Source organism: Abramis brama (genome assembly GCF_963993115.1).
Source record: "Abramis brama genome assembly, chromosome: 21".
Classification (NCBI taxonomy): domain Eukaryota; kingdom Metazoa; phylum Chordata; class Actinopteri; order Cypriniformes; family Leuciscidae; genus Abramis; species Abramis brama.
Window position 1 is genome coordinate 620,001 of NC_139983.1, and position 17,631 is coordinate 637,631.

Consider the following 17,631-nt stretch of genomic DNA (forward strand, 5'->3'; position numbering starts at 1 on the left):
ATACAGTTTATTAGCAGCACTGTGCACGAGCGTGAATCCCGCGATATCCATCTTTGATCTCGCAGGTGTCAGATCCACTGCGAGAAGAGAGAACTGTCCGGCTTGCCTGCGCTTTTTTCACTCCTCCTCTCACTGCAGCCGCCTACTCTCCAGACATCTCAGGCGAGGCAAGTCGCATCTCAAACAAGCCTAATGTTAAAGCCTAATGTTTTTTTATTTTGTCTTGAGAAAAATGAATGCCTATCTTGTGTAGCCTACCTAATATTTATCCAAATGAGTCAATATTGAATCAAATCACAAGCACTGAACTGAATTGAAATCATCAAATTTGTGTCAAGCAATAAAAAAAGTAGCTTATCAGAAATTGTACCATGTAAACAATATAAATTGTTGTTACTAAACCTAATACAATTCTGCTTAGTTACTAAAATGTTCATTTTTTTTTTTACACCAATTTGATATTTAAAAATAAAATATTTAAAAAGTATATAATTATCTAACATCTGACTAATTCAAAATTAACCTCAAAACATTAAATGCTAAAAGGTGGTTATATATAGGCCTATCTAGCATTAAAAAAAAAAATTGTAATTGACCACCGTAAATAAGGGCTCTCCCTCCCTACAAAAGCCAATTTAACCACTGCTCCTGCCTGAGATAAAAGGTCCCTCCTGACCGGAATCTCCAGGTGAGAGCCATTGAGGAGGGATACTAGGTCTGAGAACCAAACCCCAGCTCGGCCAGTACGGTGCTATTAGCAGTAAACTAGTACTGTAAAAGTAAAGCATCGGCCACGTCTGTACCAATGCATCCAGTCACAGCTTTAACGCCCTGCTTGTCTTTTACCGTCCTGAAACTTCTCCACGGCTCAATAAAGTGGACACTTCACAAGATAGGTTTCAATAGAGAAAATTTAATTTATTTAAAGTTAAACAAATAATGTCTAGGGTCAAAACATTAGGTAGTAATAGAAAATATCAATACTACCTCAAATTAATAAACTGTTGGAAATAGGGTTTGTAGAGTCTTGGAAATCATATGGGAACTCAACAACTCAAGAACCCACTCTTCAAACAAAGACACAAAACAAAAGAAAGAGAGCTAGACAAAATCCAGGAGCTTCTTAAATTGGTTGCCACAGGTGCAGCTGGTTTTCATTTGGGTAATCCCGCCCACCAAGGAGGAGTCGGTCCTAGAATTTTCACGAAAAAACTAAAGTAAAAAAAAAGAAGAAAAAAAAGAGGGGCAGGGCTGTAACCCCTCCACCCACAAGACATTAAATAATCTGGATTATTTTATAAAAATAAATAAATCATAACAAATCAATTTATATCAAAATAGAAAAAGGTACCTTTTCATAAATGCACTCTAAAAACTGCTGGGTTAAAAAAATAACCCAACCTTAACCACACCACTGGGTCACTATTGGACAGAACATGCGCTGGGTTGGTTTGACCCAAGTGCTGGGTTTTACCACCTAACCCATATTTCTGGGTCATTCATTTGACCCAACCAGTGGGTGGAATTAACCCTCTTGTTGGGTTAAGTCCTACTTATATGCTGGGTTATTTCGTGTCTCATTGCCTTAATAAAATTAGTCACAAATATTTGTTATATTACGAATGTAAAATAATTATTGTCTCTGTAATACAATAAACCGAGGCCACTGTAAATTTGATTTAAATCTTGTTTAATTGTTAAAAAAAAAAAAAAAAAAAAAATTTAATACATGTCTTTAATCATTTTTTGTATACAATTATTACAATTATGCCTATACAATGTATACTTCTAAGGTAATAAAAACATAACGTTCATTATGTAAGGTCTTTATACACCACTGAAAACATAGTTATGTATTGTATTTCTGTCAACAGATCCTCATAAATATTACACAATGCACCTTTAAAAGTCATTAAGCAACTCATTTGAACTTATACGATTACGATTTAATTTATTAGGATGTGTTGATTTATTAAGAACAGCAATAAACATTTAAAATGCGACTAAACATTATGTGGGCCTGAAACAACCGTTGTCCTCAAATTTTACATGGGAGGACTCTTTTCCATTAATTTGATACAAGGCATGCTGGAGAAACTCCCAGGCGGGAAGACACTGCTCCGTGTATTTAAGATCAAAAACAAAAAAATAGCTTTGAAACAAAGATGAACAGCCTCCAGCAAAGACTCGGTCTCGATGGTGTGGCCTGGAACAATGGCAAAGGTCTGACATGTCCCCCTCGTCTCATCCTTGAGGCACAGAATATGCAGCAATGCTCCAGTCATCTCATTTTGTGAATATTCAACCATGTTGGTCACACAATCACTTAGAGTGTTGCAATATAACTAACATGCAAGTTAAGCTTTTTTTGTGGAAGTATTAAAAAAAAAAAAGATTGCAAACATTACCAAATATGACTAAATGTGGCAAACAAACAAAATGTCTATTTAAATTCAGTATTTGCAAACTGAATTATAGTAATAAAAGAGTACTTTGGACTAATATTGTCAACATTTAGGCAATAAAAGTCAAAATATTACTGTAATGTTGATAGTGTCTTTAACATTAAAACTCACAAACCAACAAAGCTGCTTGTTAATCTCCTGACTGGCAGCACCGACAGCGCTGATGATCGCCACGCTTAGATAATGTTACACAATAAAATGAAAGATGACATGCATGGTAGGGTATCATGTCTACATTTTTAAAGTTTTAAATATTGACAATCATTCTTAATAATTTTCTTCTCAAAACTGGCACCTGTCCATTGATGACAATCCAGGCGGAAATTCCTTTACACTACTAACCAGATCACAATGTGACGGCGCGTATTGTGATGTTATTCCTCAGTTAAATTTTTTCTGAACGATCCTGGTTCCGACAGACATTACAGAAGACACACGCAGGAGGAGACTATGCTGGAACTTACCCAGTCGCTTCTTCTGACGAGTATTTCTACAATTTGCCAGGAGACTTTCCACACACAACTCACTAACTACATTAGCCAAGACTAATTTCCCGCAGATTTTATGTGCGAGCCCTGTGAGGGACTAAAAACATACTGCGCTTGTATGGATTTCATTCAAAACACTTTCCTCACTTTTAAATACACAACGTCCGCAATGAATACGATAATTACGTGATGAATTTACAATTTAAACTGCATATTTCAAAAAGGCTGCTGATATAGGCCTAGCTGGTTTACAATTAAGGATTTAACGATGCAGCTGTTTTGTCCGCTTAGGACGAATTCATCTTCGTTTGGTAACGCCTCGCTGCATGTTGAGGTTGCAGATGTTTTGGTCTAAAATGTTGAGTTCTGTTTTTTCCGAAAAGTAAAGAGAGTTGCAAGCATAAATCTCTCGTCCAGCGTCTTGTTTTATACACAACAATTGGCGACGAGGATGGCTGAATTTTCTCTTCCTCCTCCACCTCCTTTCCTCGCACTTCGCAACGGGACAAACACAGACTATGCAGGGACAGTGAAACTTTTAAAAGACCAGTTTGCTGCCCCACAGAGTGCTTTATTGAGCCGGTTTATGTTTAGACAACGACACCAACTACCAGGAGAGTCCGTCCATCAGTACGTCTCCAACCTAAAAGGTTTAGCCAGCCATTATAAATTCAGCGCATTGACAGACGAGATGATATGCGATCAACTGATTGAGCACACTACACAGGCTAAAATCAGGGAGACGCTGCTACTCGAATCAGACGACTTGACACTAGCTAAGGCTGTTGCCATTGCATTCCAAATTGAAAGTGCAGCCAAATTAACACGGACAGACTCATCATTAAGCCACGCAGTATGCATAAGAGCACAGTCACATGAGCAGCAACAGCAGGCGCCATCTAGCTCTGGTTTGGATGTACCAGACACAGCCTCAGACCCAGTCATGCATCTCACAAGACAACAAGGGCCGCGTCAGCTGTGGATCAAACACACATGCCACCAGAGCCTGGCACTGTCCAGCTAATGACCAAACATGCCGTAACTGTGGCAGGAAAAATCCTTTTGCAAAAATGTGCCGCTCTGCCCCCTCCAGATTGGATGGACACACTCCCTGTGGTTCCCCCACCATAATTCACCATGTAACATCGGGGCCCATGCAATTCAAGTCATGTACAGTGATTATTATGGAGCTCATATGACAAAACGATTTGAATTTGAATTGTGTAAATTTGAATTATTTGCAAGTGTAATCTAACAAAATTGAATTTTAGGTGGTAGTTTAAATGGTTCTGAATTAGATTTTTTTTAAACGAATATTGAACATTTGAAATTTAACAAATTGAAATGTTTTTATGGCTGAATTTTATAGACATGTATTTTCAAACAGCTATTTTTTTGTTCTGAATTCGTATACTGCAAATATTCAGTTTAAAAAAATACAGATTCAAGTTTTCAAGAATGAAGAAATTCGGAACTTCAAATTCAGTTTTCTAAAATTCAAGTTCAAAAATTCAAGTTCAAAAATTCAGATCTTACAGAAAGTAGGTCACAGGTCATCCACAGGGAAGAGTAAAGGATCTCAGATAAGTCGAACAGAGCATTTTGGCTGCACTGCAGTAGTTTTCTGCCGCAAACGCGGTGGTGGTTCAAGAGAATCCGAATCTTTCGTTCAGTCGTTTTTTTATTTAATATTAAGAGTAGAAAAATGAGAAAACAGCTTGAGTAGGCCTATTAGATTTCTAATATTCTAGTAATAGCCTAATAGTCCGCTGCAGCAGTTGCACGGACCTTACAAAACGCGTGTATTGCAACTATAGGCTACATTTAATTTTCTCATCAAACAACTAGACTAACGAATGGCTCGGTACAACAGAAGAGCTTAGAAAGGGCTTTTTCTCTGTGTAGACCAGCAGTTGGTCTGAATTTGCTATAACCTATAGCCTATTTTCTGGACTGTAGCCTATCTAAGTCACGTTTTATCATGAAACACGCTGTGATTTATTCCAAAGTGACTCAGGCATATATAATGCAACGTTATAACGTTAAATAATCTAAATGTCGACTTTCAAAAGTAGGCGCGCCAAGAAGGCAATTCTCTGTATTTTGGTTCATTTTTGGTGAGCGCCAGAAAGATCTAAAGAGACCGAGACGCGCTAAAGCAGCTCATCATGTTGTTTTATTTATTTTTCAATGACATGATATTTTGTAGTCATTTTGAATGTACACAAATAAAAATATACATTTTACTGTTTCGAATGATGTCATATTATCTGTATGACTATAAATAACAGCAGTGGAACAAATCCAAGAGATGGCGCTCGTGCATCGCGCTCTCACACAACATAGTATCAGTTCTGCCGTTGCTTCATATCGCAGACTGTTCATTATCAAAATGAAACACAGTCAACCAAACATATAAAAAGTTATTCTGCCTAATTTAATTGGTCTGTTGTACAATATAAAGGGCAAGCTGTGCCGCACACAGTCCTACTTGTTATTCCAAACATTTACCTTGCTGTGAAGATGCTGATTTAGCCTATATGCCTACGTGTATTTTGGGACTCGACTGAAGTATGACGCCTTTTTATTTGTATTATAATATAATATATTAAAATACAAAATCTTCTGAGTTTTATGATGTAGGCCTTGTGTGTTAAAATGTATTATAATTTACATCTCAAAAGGATGCGCTTTGTGCATTCTCTGACATTATATTTATTTATTTAATTAATATTGAGTATCAATTGATGTTAAACAAAACGGTGTGTTATTTTCTCTGGCAACTAAACTTCCAAAAAAACAAAAAACTTCCAAAGCAAAGCCATTGTGCGTTCTCTCCGCGCTCCGCAGCTTTTACACACAGTTTTGAGAACGGCCAGCTAAAAAAAATAGGCCAAAGAAGTAGACTAACGGCTAGTGTCCGGGAAATGCGAGGTACGTTCATATTTATAAATAAACATAACTGATTTTGTCTACACCTAAATACATTTCCTAATAATAACAGTGATTAAGCCTAAATGTGGGTGGGGGTAATGAACACAATAGCCTATGTTTTTTTTTTGTTTTGTTTTTTTTTTGTTGCCCAAATGGTCTCCACTCTATGCATTTTGTAATAATACAGCAACATTTTTTAACTGACCGTATTTGCCAGAAAATAAGTCGCATGCACATGAGTGCAAGTCACACCGGATCATGTTGAGAGAGAAACGCGTCATAAAAAAATAAAAATAAAATCATATTAGCCTATTCAGCAATAGTGTAAAAGACCTGTAAATAAAATGCAACATTTTTTTCTACTGTCCAATCGAATGAATGGAGAGGTGGCCATTCCTGTTGTGGTGACGGAAGTTTACACTGCCTGGAACGTCGGGAGACTGCAGTGATGAAATTTGTGTTGTCTGTCACGGGTTATTCTGAGCTGTACATCTCTGTTCCCTCCTTCAGGGAAAGAGGTTTACATACGTAACCGAGACGTTCCCTTTCAGTCGGTCACATTTGACGTATTGCTGCCACCTTCCAGTGCCCAGCGCAAGCCTCCTGATCCTTGGGGCACCTTGGGGTAACTTTCAGTGGAAAGGGAACGCTGCGGAAACCCCATCCTGCCCATAGGGAGGTATCATGTGGAAGTTACACATATGGACTGGGCGTTAGGGCAGTACAACATATGGAATGTCACTGAGGTGGCTCCGGCCTATGTAGGAGGAAGGCAACACCGGTCAGAAGCGGCAGAGCGGGCTCTGCCAGGGGAAAGACACGGGCTCACCTCAGGAAGCAGTACTGTGGAAGAATACACATATGGGATCACCGTAGGGATCACGTCATATGTGACCCAGACTAGCACAGGTTCCACCAATGCACACAAGTGTTAGGCCTGGGGTGTGGGAGGAACTCGATAGGGTTTGGCTGATGGATTGGCACAATAAGTCGACACTTCAAGGTGAATTTAGTCTCCTCGTGCCTCAATGACAATCAGGGCGTGCTTTCCCAAGGATTTTCCGTCCACTGCATCGTGATGTGCAGCAATCGAGGCAACATGAGGGTGCAGGGAGACAGCCTTCGCTCCAACCCATCTTGCAGGATGGAAAGCACAGTACCGACCAAGCACCTTCGGGGGTCTTCTTGGTGAGAAGAATACCACTCAACGAACAGATTCCACTTCAGAGCGTAAGCAGGCCTCGTAGAGGCGATCCTGCAGAAGTGTTGGTGTCTATGACTGCTTGTTTTTGAATTGAAAATGAGAATTGAAATGAAGGGTCTGACAACGGGCTGAGGATTTGGCGGCAGGCCGGGGTGATTGTCACACAGAGTGTGGCCGGGTTGCCACGCCCATCTCAGGACTCGGCTGTGAAGCCAGTGCTGAAGCAGCCTCATATAAAGAAAACCCAGCGGCATTACTAGGGCTGCATATGCCATATGCCCCAGGAGCCTCTGAAATTGTTTCAGTGGGGCCACTTTCTGCTCTTGAGTGTATTCAAGCAGTTCAACACTGACCGGACACGTTCCTCTATGAGGTGTGCCGTCTGGTTGACTGAGTCCAGCTCCATACCGAGAAAAGAGATCCTCTGCACGGGGGATCCTCTGCAGTTTGCTCTTTTCCCAGTTGACCTGAAGTCCCACATGGCTGAGGTGACTGAGCACCATGTCCCTGTGCTCGCTCAACTGCTCCCGAGACTGAGCTAGTATCAGCCAGTCATCGAGATAGTTAAGGATGCGAACACCACACTCTCTCATGGGAGCAATGGCCGCCTCTGCGGCCTTCGTAGAGATACGAGGCGACAGGGACAGCCTGATGGGCAGGACTCTATACTGATATGCTCGACCCTTGAACAAAAAAAGCGCCATTGCTTGTGTCGCGGGATGATCGAGACATGAAAGTACATGTCCTTCAGGTCGATTGCTGAAAACCAATCTTGGGGACGGGTGCATTAGGAAATGCGTTTCTGCGTTAACATCTTGAACGGGAGCCTGTGCAAGGCCCGACTCAAGGTTCGCAGGTCCAAGATTGCCCGTAACCCACCGCCTTTCTTGGGTACAATGAAGTACGGGCTGTAGACACCGGCCTTTATATCGGCTGGAGGGACCAGCTCTATTGCGTCCTTCGTCAGTAGGACTGCGATCTCCGCATGCAGGAAAGGGGCCCGTTCACTCAACACAGAGTTGAATTGAATGCCCCTGAACTTAGGCGGGCACCGGGCGAACTGAATCACATAGCCGAGTCTGATGGTACGGAGGAACCAGCTGGACGGGCTGGGAAGCGCTAGCCAGGCTCCCAGAGATGAACCAGGGGGACCAGAGGCACCACAGACGTACAGACACCACAGAGGCACCATATATATAAATGATTATAACTTATTATTGTTCATGATGATCGACTGGGGTGGATTCCTGGTGGCGGGCTCACTGATGGTGCCTTGGCTGCAGGAAATCATTCGTCGAGCGGCTGTGGGCTGGCATTTCCAGGGTCGACCACTCCAAACCGAGCGACAAGTTCAAGCCAGGCCAGTTCTGGTTATCACGAGAGGAGAGCACTGGGGAATCCTCTTGCTGCAGGGAGAGTGAGTCACGTGGGATATCACCGGAGTGAGCATCACTTAGTCCCGTAAGCCCAACCCCGCGACTCCATTGCTTTTTGCTCTCAGGCTCTGAGAGAGAGAGAACAGTGGAGAACGAGGGGCGGAGCCGTTTTCCTCAGAAAAACGACTTGCGAGCGCAGTAGCGCAAAAGGAGTTTTCCTATTTTCTAGTTTTCTAGTGACAATACAAGTGAACCGTATCGATAGGGAACCTAAACTTCAGAAGGAATCTTTTGGTTTGTGTCTTTTCTTTTTTTAAGCTTGAATGCCTCAGTTACCATTTATTGTAAATGTGTGTAAAACAGTCTTCAAAGTTTGTCCTGTTCACAGAAGAAAGGTGTATATAGGTAAGGAATAATGTATATAATGAAAATAATGTTTTCTTAAGTGCTTAATTTTTCTTATTGCTTAAATATATATCCTGATTGGTGGTACTCTCATAATTAGCTCAAATTATGCATGCTTCTCAATCAATTTTGTTGAATGTTTTGTAGTATTTTAGTTTGCGGATCGTTGGAATAATGCTGGTGTTCACCATTCCTCAGTTCATCATCTCCATCTGTATCTCAGCATTTTCCTGCAAAGCCACCTGTAACCAAGACTCTACACTGGTCAATGTGGCACTGAACTAGGTAAATGATTCATTGGTGGTTTTATCCCAACAACCAATAGTTATTTGTGTTTAAGTCTATGTTTTTAGAGAATTATGCAAATCCACTAAATAAGCCACAAACAAAGGTAAAGCTAGACGAATGAAAAAGAAATCTAAAGTCTCCAGAAGGTTTCATGGTAAACTGCCTTTATCATTGCTTATCATGAAATAGAAATAGGAAATCTTAGTCAGTCACAACATGATTTATTGTTATTCTCTTTTTCAATAAAAATAGTCTGTATAGTGTGTTGTTCTTGTTAGTAAAATTAAACCTGATAATGAGTGTCTTGTGTCTTGTGAACATATCTTATCTGTTACTCCCAGGGATACTGAATCACAGTGAGGAGATCCTACCAGCCAAAGTATATATCTTTTCTAGTGTTAAAGGCAAGAATATGTGTCTTATTATACTTCTGCATGAGGCAAGGCCCAAAATTTTATTATGTATTATATAATAAGGTTTCATTTGAAATGGATGAGAAAAATAGCTTATCTGCAGAAAATCTGCAGCTTATCAAAAATAAAAATGGGGCATCTTTTAAAAGGCACCTATTATGACTCTTTTCACAAGATGTAAAATAAGTCTCTGATGTCCCTAGAGTATGTATGTGAAGTTTTAGCTCAAACAGATCATTTTTTACAGCATATTTAAATTGTCATTTTTTGGGGCTCAGAAAAACGTGCTGTTTTAGTGTGTGCCTTTTAAATGCAAATTAACTGCTGCTGCACGGCCCAGGGGGCGGAGCCTCACGAGCTCGCACTCAGAAGAACCAGAAGGACAATCTCAACGGAAACTCTCAGTTGCGGTGTTCATTTCGACTCGGAGTCGGACAATAATGCCCACAGAGCCAGAGTATATATGCTGTATAGAGATAGAACAGGTATAGTTTAGTTTAATTATGGTTATAATTTATTTGTCATCTGCTTTTATACACTATTAATACAAGCCTCCTGTAGCAAACCCCGTCCAAATGATGACCAAAATATACTGACGAGTTCAGTGAAGTTTATTGTACATCACACAAAAGATGAGTGTTAGTTTTACTCCAGAGAATCTCTGTAAGAGCTGAATAAACATAGTATAAGAAGTGAGCATTAAAGTCTTATCCATAAACTCTCTCTCTCTCCCTTTCATTATCATCAACATACACAGCGAAGTACACAAAACACTAGTTACAACTAACAGTAAACAAATATATACACACCTTCTCAGTGGGTGCTAAATAAACGGGTAAACCTTATATCCATAAAATGACTCCATGAGCTGTGATAAAGTGCGCGCTCTCACTTTCATTTCTGCCGTGATCAGTAACGTTAGGCCTGTTGCTCCGGAGACTGTAAGCTGGATCACAAACAGTACAGATCCATCCTCGAGTAACAACGAGAGTAAATGAAGACTGCTATGTTCATTCTTATATCCAACAACAAAACACCTCAATCGCTTAGGAGACATTCTTGTCTACAGCTGCTCAAGCATCGAACAATGGCGGACTCTGTGTCCAGCTCACTCAGGGCGGGTCTATGCTCAAGTGTCAATCAATCGTCGTGGGAGGGGCCTGTGCAATTCTACGTCAAATTGCACAGAATCTGAGAACAGCTCATTCTGAGACAGTGCTTATGATTTATTGAGATTGTAAAAAAACCACTGGGTGGATTTTTATCATTATAGGGTGGTTTTGCTCACACACTGCCAACACACATTTATGTTCAAACACCATGTAAAAGTGAATTTTGCATAATAGGTGCCCTTTAAATGAAGGGTTAGGCTGTTGGAGTTTCCAATGCCGACAAAAAGAAACGTAAAATGCACAAATAATGTGTTACTTCTGTATCAATTAAATAAATTACAAAATAAACAACTGAATAAATTAACAAGTCTGTTTTGATTTCATGGTCAGAATCTTAATCGAAAATAAAGTGGATATATCCAAAAAGCTCTAAACTAATTTTAGAACTGTTATGTGAGAATAAAGACAGCATCAGTCAAGCGTAGACCATTTAAAAAGGTTAAATACATTATAATATTTAGGTAGGTCACAGCTGCATCTGTCTCACAGAAAGAGGAAAAAAGATGTGATTTGATGTTTTTGATCGATCTGATGTTATTGAACTGTGAAACCAGCATGAAGAACTATCTTTGCTTTGAATGATCTGAATATGCGTTCTCGGCCACATCAAACCACGACTGCGTATTTGTGTTCTGAAGGTGTGAACTGCGTATTTGTGTTCCAGAATGAACTGTGAAATGTGTTGTTTCTCTCTCAGTTCATCAGTGCTGGATCTCTGTCTGTTGCTGCGCAGAACAAACTTCATCTGTGTGTGGTACGTACATAATGTGCTGAAATCTGTGTGTGATACCTTTCCTTTTGCCACATTGTTTCTAATGTATTCATACACTATTATTATTAAATCATTACAAGCTGTCAAACATATAGCATCAGTCCAGATATCATCATCTGTTAGCAGCATCTGTTTAACCCGTATGTGCTGCTGGGGCCGGGGGAAACTACTAATGACGTTTGCTATAATATTTAAAAAACAAATATTATCCCTTCATCTTAATGGCATGAAACTTGATGACTTTTCTCACATTTACTATATCCACACAGAAAAAAAATTAAACGGTATCTGACTATGTTAGTGTGACAAAAAAAAAAAGTCACACTCAGGATGTTTGGGGCTCTGCAGACGCCACATAGGAAATGAATATAGTGTGTGTGTGTGTGTGTGTGTGTGTGTGTTTGTGTGTGTGTGTGTGTGTGTGTGTGTGTGGGTTGGGGGGGGGGGGGGGGATTAGGTAGGTGTCAGAACACAAATACACAGAAATGACACTACAACACATCCACTTGTGCTCATCCCCAGTCCCCTGCCATTGAGTGAACAGTGATTTGTTGAATGAAATTGAGAAATGGCCACATCAAACCACGACTGGCTGCATGTGCAAGCGTAGCTTACGTCAAAGATTGTTGCTTTATGTGTAGAGTAATTATTTCACTGTACCGATCTTTTTTATGGACACTAAAATTTTGCAGTTACATGCAGTCCTGTCAGACAAACTTTCTGTATTAATGCTGTAGCAGTGCAGTGTCCCTCTCATTAATGTTACACTCATTACTTATGGGTAATATTTCAGATTTGTTGATACAAAAATGGCAAAAAGTCTCATCAAGATTTAATTTATTAATTTAAGGCCTTTTTCCATCATTTATTGATAAATCAGGACCTAACTACAGGATTATTGTGTGTTTTGAACAGAGACACGTCTGTTGGTGCTTTTAATCACAGAGATTTTTGTCCTCAATCAACGGCTATAATTTATGCTACTTTGTAGATTTTATCCATGTGTACATTTTATCAGGAAGGGCATCAACATAATCTTTAAAAGTATAAAGCAAGCTCATATGAAGCAAGCTCCTCCTCCTTAGCAGTTCTTCACACTCCACACACACACACACACACAGATACGCCATAAGAGCGATCAGACATCCTCATCAACAACTCATTTCAGGTAAAATATTTTATGCATCAATTGACATCTATAGTTTATTTTATTACTAGTGAGTCTTAGTGTAAACGGTTGTTCATTTATTGTTATACTTTGGCGCATACAATTATATTTATTAGTTTTGGATTTGTTTGGACATTAGGCTACAAAATATACAATCATGAATACTGTGAACAGAGTAAATTTGAGTCCTGTGATGTTTCGGAGGAGAGGAAGACGTCTATAAGCTCATGTAAGCCTTAGTAAAGCAAGTATCACGGTTTTATCAGTCACTCTGGACAAGGGCATCAGATAATGCTTTAATCATAAATACTGTACATGAAACACAGAAAATAAAACAACCTTGAGTGAGTTGTGAACTGCAGAATGTGAACGCTTAATTACAGGTGAAAACTCTTCCTAAAATGGAAACCAGCAGGATCATCTCCTCTGATAAAGCTACAGTTGTCATCCAAGTAAATCCACAGGTGACCCAGAATATTGTGACTGGTGGTGATGGACAGGAGACCAGAGGAGCACAGCCCAGCACGGCTCTTACTGGCTTTTTCAAAGCACAACCAAAGGCACTGGGGGTAATGCATTTAATGATGAATTACAATTATGGATGATTTCGGGAATATTTTTAGTGTCTAATTTTCTTCTGTGAAAAAATGAACAGAAAATAAAAAGCTGTTATTATATGACCTCAAGTTAACAGATGTGTTCCGGTCTGATTGCCTTAAGACTGTATAGTGCATAACACATTAATATAGCTTCTGTGTGTGTGTGTGTGTGTGTGTGTGTGTGTGTGTGTGTGTTCAAACATGAATGCTATGCCCTTATGATGAACACTACTTGACTCATATCTGCCCTGTCTAGACTGTCCAAATAATGATTGGAGTGGTGTTTTTTTTATTGGGTATCTTACACACCAGTGCCATCGATTACCCACATCTGTCTGTCATCACTAGCATCACCTACTGGGGATCCCTTATTGTAAGTTTCATTTAATGGTTTTACTCTTTTTAATTTCCAGAATGAACTGTGAAATGTGTGTTTTCTCTCTCAGTTCATCAGTGCTGGATCTCTGTCTGTTGCTGCGCAGAATAAACTTAATCTGTGTGTGGTACGTACATAATGTGCTGAAATCTGTGTGTGATACCTTTCCTTTTGCCACATTGTTTCTAATGTATTCATACACTATTATTATTAAATCATTACAAGCTGTCAAACATATAGCATCAGTCCAGATATCATCATCTGTTAGCAGCATCTGTTTAACCCGTATGTGCTGCTGGGGCCGGGGGAAACTACTAATGACGTTTGCTATAATATTTAAAAAACAAATATTATCCCTTCATCTTAATGGCATGAAACTTGATGACTTTTCTCACATTTACTATATCCACACAGAAAAAAAATTAAACGGTATCTGACTATGTTAGTGTGACAAAAAAAAAAAGTCACACTCAGGATGTTTGGGGCTCTGCAGACGCCACATAGGAAATGAATATAGTGTGTGTGTGTGTGTGTGTGTTTGTGTGTGTGTGTGTGTGTGTGTGTGGGTTGGGGGGGGGGGGGGGGGGGATTAGGTAGGTGTCAGAACACAAATACACAGAAATGACACTACAACACATCCACTTGTGCTCATCCCCAGTCCCCTGCCATTGAGTGAACAGTGATTTGTTGAATGAAATTGAGAAATGTAGATCTCTTATAAAGTGATTTTTATATAAGATTTTGCTATTCTGTCAAAATGTATATACTGTATAAATGATTACACATTCAGGCAAATAAGTTTTAAAAATACCATAAACTCCCCCAAAAAACTCTTTTCCCACAGTAGTCAGAAGCTTGCACATTAATCTCAACTTTCTTATAGAACAATGACACATTTTTACCATTAAAAGAATGTGGACTAAAAGGAGATCTGACTCATTATCAATTTACATATTTAAAACCTGCAGTTCAGGACATTTTATAAGTGTACACCCTTTACTATTACTGTCACCTTTCACATGTCAGCTCTTTTCCTCTGCAGGTCAGAGCCTCTCTTATAATGAATGTGTTCAGTGCCATAACTGCGGGGATAGCCATCGTTCTGAAGTCCAAAGAGATTGAAATGATTTCCGATAACAGTCGATGGTATCACTTTCGCTTTGATTGTTCTTCTGGCATCTGTTCAATTTTGAAGGTACTAAATGTACAATGTGCAATACTATAGCAATGTGATCAGTTTAAATGAGTTTTTTCTTTAATTGCTGTTTACTTGAATAGTTCACCCAAAAATGACAACTGTGTCATCATTTACTAATTGAAACAAATTTTTACTAATAAAGATTGTGCTTTTCAGTCTTTTCCATACAGTTATAATGACTAACGACTGGGAATTGTTCTTCAAATGACACAAAAGGCATAATAGAAGTATCATAAAAATTAGAAAGTAATCCATGTGACTTGTGCACTGTTTCAATTGTTCAAACGCCATATGATGACTGTTTATATGTAGTATAATATGAACTTTTAGAGCCTCACTCAATATAACTCATGGGATATTTTTTGTAATCTACTTTTATTTGATCTTGTTGAATATATTTTAGATATATGATCTGGGGATCAATGGAATATTGCTGGTGTTCTGCATTACTCAGTTCATCATCTCCATCTGTATCTCAGGATTTGCCTGCAAAGTCACCTGTAACAGAGGCTCTACTGTGGTCAATGTGGCACTGAACCAGGTATACGATCTAGTGGAAATGATGGAATTGCTAACTATAACCAGGGTGGCAGTCAGTTTTATCCCAACACCCAATAGTTTTGTATTTTTTAAATTTAGGTTAAAAAGCCACAACCAAAGGTAAAGCTATAAGAATGGAAAGAAAATATAATGCGACCAGAATATGTTCAATTGTAAACTGCCTTTTACCTCACTGGTCTCAAACTAGGACAATCTACTACAATAACATGTACATTTTTTAATAAACTATTTCTAGTCTTGTATTGTTGAAATAGTCATGCTACATAGAAAACAACTAATTTACTGCTAATTAAAAACATCAACTGCACACAGTATGGAAAAAATATAGGAACTATAAGTCAATCCCAACTTCATTGTAAACTTCAGCTTTTCCCGACTGCTAGACTGTTGATGTAACGGTCACCAGCTGGAGTGCCTTCGAGAGCCACCAGAGGCCACTCCACACTAGACTGTGATCACTCCTTCAAACACTACATTTCCCATAACGCACTGCCCGGACTCATCAGCACTCATCTTTCACCTGTTTCTCATCACCTTGTTTCACTCACACCATAAATACCTGGTTTTCACATTCACTCATTGCGAAGTCTTGTTGTACTGTTAGTCTGCATTTCTGAGCGTTTTTTCCGTGTTTGTTTTCTGTTTTTGACCCTGGACTGTTTATCGTTTTTGACTCTGTTCTGCCTGCCCCTATCTGGATTGTTTATTGGACTCTGTTTATTGCTGCCTGCCTTGACCACTGCCTGTTTACTGGATTACGAGTTTGGATTACCCTTATTTAATAAAGCTGCGTTTGGATCAATCTTCGTGTCCCGGAGCATTCATAACAGTTGAAGTGGGTGACAGTGCTTTTTAAATGCTCACAGGGCTTTTCACATTGTCACTCATCACAGAGCAACCTATACAAATATTTATATAGTGTGTGGACCTTGTTAGTAAAATTAAGCCTGATAATGAATCTGAGGGCCCTATCTTGCACCCAGAGCAATTGACTTTGTACAGCGACGCATGTATCATTCCTATTTTGCACCCGCGCACAGTGGACTTTTCCCTCCACAGACGCACGTCGGCAAATTAGGAAATACACTTGCGCTCCCGGGGGCGGTTCAGCGAAAAGAGGTGGCGTGTTCCAGCGCAAGCGTTCCCTGGTGCTATTTTGCAGTTTCAGAAAACAATTCCGCCACTGACCAGGAAAAACCTAGTCTAAAGTCAGTGGCGCGTTGCGCATGTTATTCATGCTATTTTAAGGGCGCATGCTTGGACATAATCAATGTAGCGTGTGCACAACGCGCATACACTTTGATTCTCTCATCTACACACAGACATTAATACACAAAGCTAATTTGGGTGTGTTTCTCCATCCCCGATGTCACTTCTCTGTGTTTTACGGCCCTGACGAGAACGTCGGTCTCCTCGGCTGTGAACCGCTCCTGGCGTGCGTCTGGCAAATCTGCCGTTATAATAGCAATCCGCCATGGAACAAGCGCGCCTGCTCTTAAAGGGAATGTGAGATGACGCTCTGATTGGTTTATTTCACGTTACGCCCAAACCACACCTATGAGTAATAAAGCTACTTCAGACCAATACATTTTAGATTTGCGTCGGGCACAAGAGTCATTTATCCCGCCAGTATAATAGCAACAGCGCCCAAGACCCGTCCACAAAGTTACTTGCGTTTCGCGCTTGATACTTGCGTTTCAGATCGTTAAAATAGGGCCCTGAGTGTCTTGTGTTCTAACATATCTTATCTGTTACTTCCCAGGGATACTGAATCACAGTGAGGAGATCCTACCAGCCACAGTTTGAGAGGAATTAATATTTCATATTGTGCATCTAATGAATATTGTTTGAGAATTGAGAATTGAAAGTACACCAAATAAATGGTGTGTTGATGCAAAACCCCCTCCGTGTCTCTTGTGTCTTTTGTTTTAACCTATAATAATAAAAATAATAATAATAAGAACTACAACAAAGCAGGGGCAGCAGAAATAGCCCCCCAAAACAAAACCATAAGCTAATATCCCCCAAACACAAACTGACAGCGAGAAATCTGAATGCCTTTTCTTAAAACTCTGAGACTGTAAAAGACAGACAAGAATAGGACATTTGTAAAGGAGCAGCGTGTCCCTCTGAAATAGCAGAGACTGAGAGACAGAGTTCCCCGTACAGGAGGAGAGGAGCAGCGAAGGGGTTCTCTTCTGTTACAAGCAGC

At 39.7% G+C, this 17,631-nt stretch overlaps 1 protein-coding gene across 4 annotated transcripts; it reads left to right on the top strand.

The window, feature by feature from the left end:
- The first annotated feature begins 9,119 nt into the window (after positions 1 to 9,119).
- Positions 9,120 to 17,322, top strand: LOC311071958 (membrane-spanning 4-domains subfamily A member 4A-like). 4 transcript variants are annotated; one of them, XM_084096597.1, is made up of 7 exons: positions 9,120 to 9,157; positions 11,443 to 11,499; positions 13,069 to 13,254; positions 13,541 to 13,657; positions 13,731 to 13,787; positions 14,703 to 14,855; positions 15,262 to 16,213. In XM_084096597.1, exons 3-7 carry the CDS (start codon positions 13,087 to 13,089, stop codon positions 15,520 to 15,522), a joined length of 756 nt encoding a protein of 251 aa, XP_083952723.1. In that variant the 5' UTR covers positions 9,120 to 9,157; positions 11,443 to 11,499; positions 13,069 to 13,086; the 3' UTR covers positions 15,523 to 16,213. The 4 variants fall into 4 exon arrangements, with proteins under 4 accessions (XP_083952723.1, XP_083952724.1, XP_083952725.1 ...); XM_084096598.1 differs by lacking the exons at positions 9,120 to 9,157; positions 11,443 to 11,499 and adding exons at positions 12,611 to 12,685; positions 17,182 to 17,322 and having other exon boundaries at positions 15,262 to 15,399; XM_084096599.1 differs by lacking the exons at positions 9,120 to 9,157; positions 11,443 to 11,499 and adding an exon at positions 12,619 to 12,685 and having other exon boundaries at positions 13,597 to 13,657.
- The last annotated feature ends 309 nt before the right edge of the window (positions 17,323 to 17,631 follow it).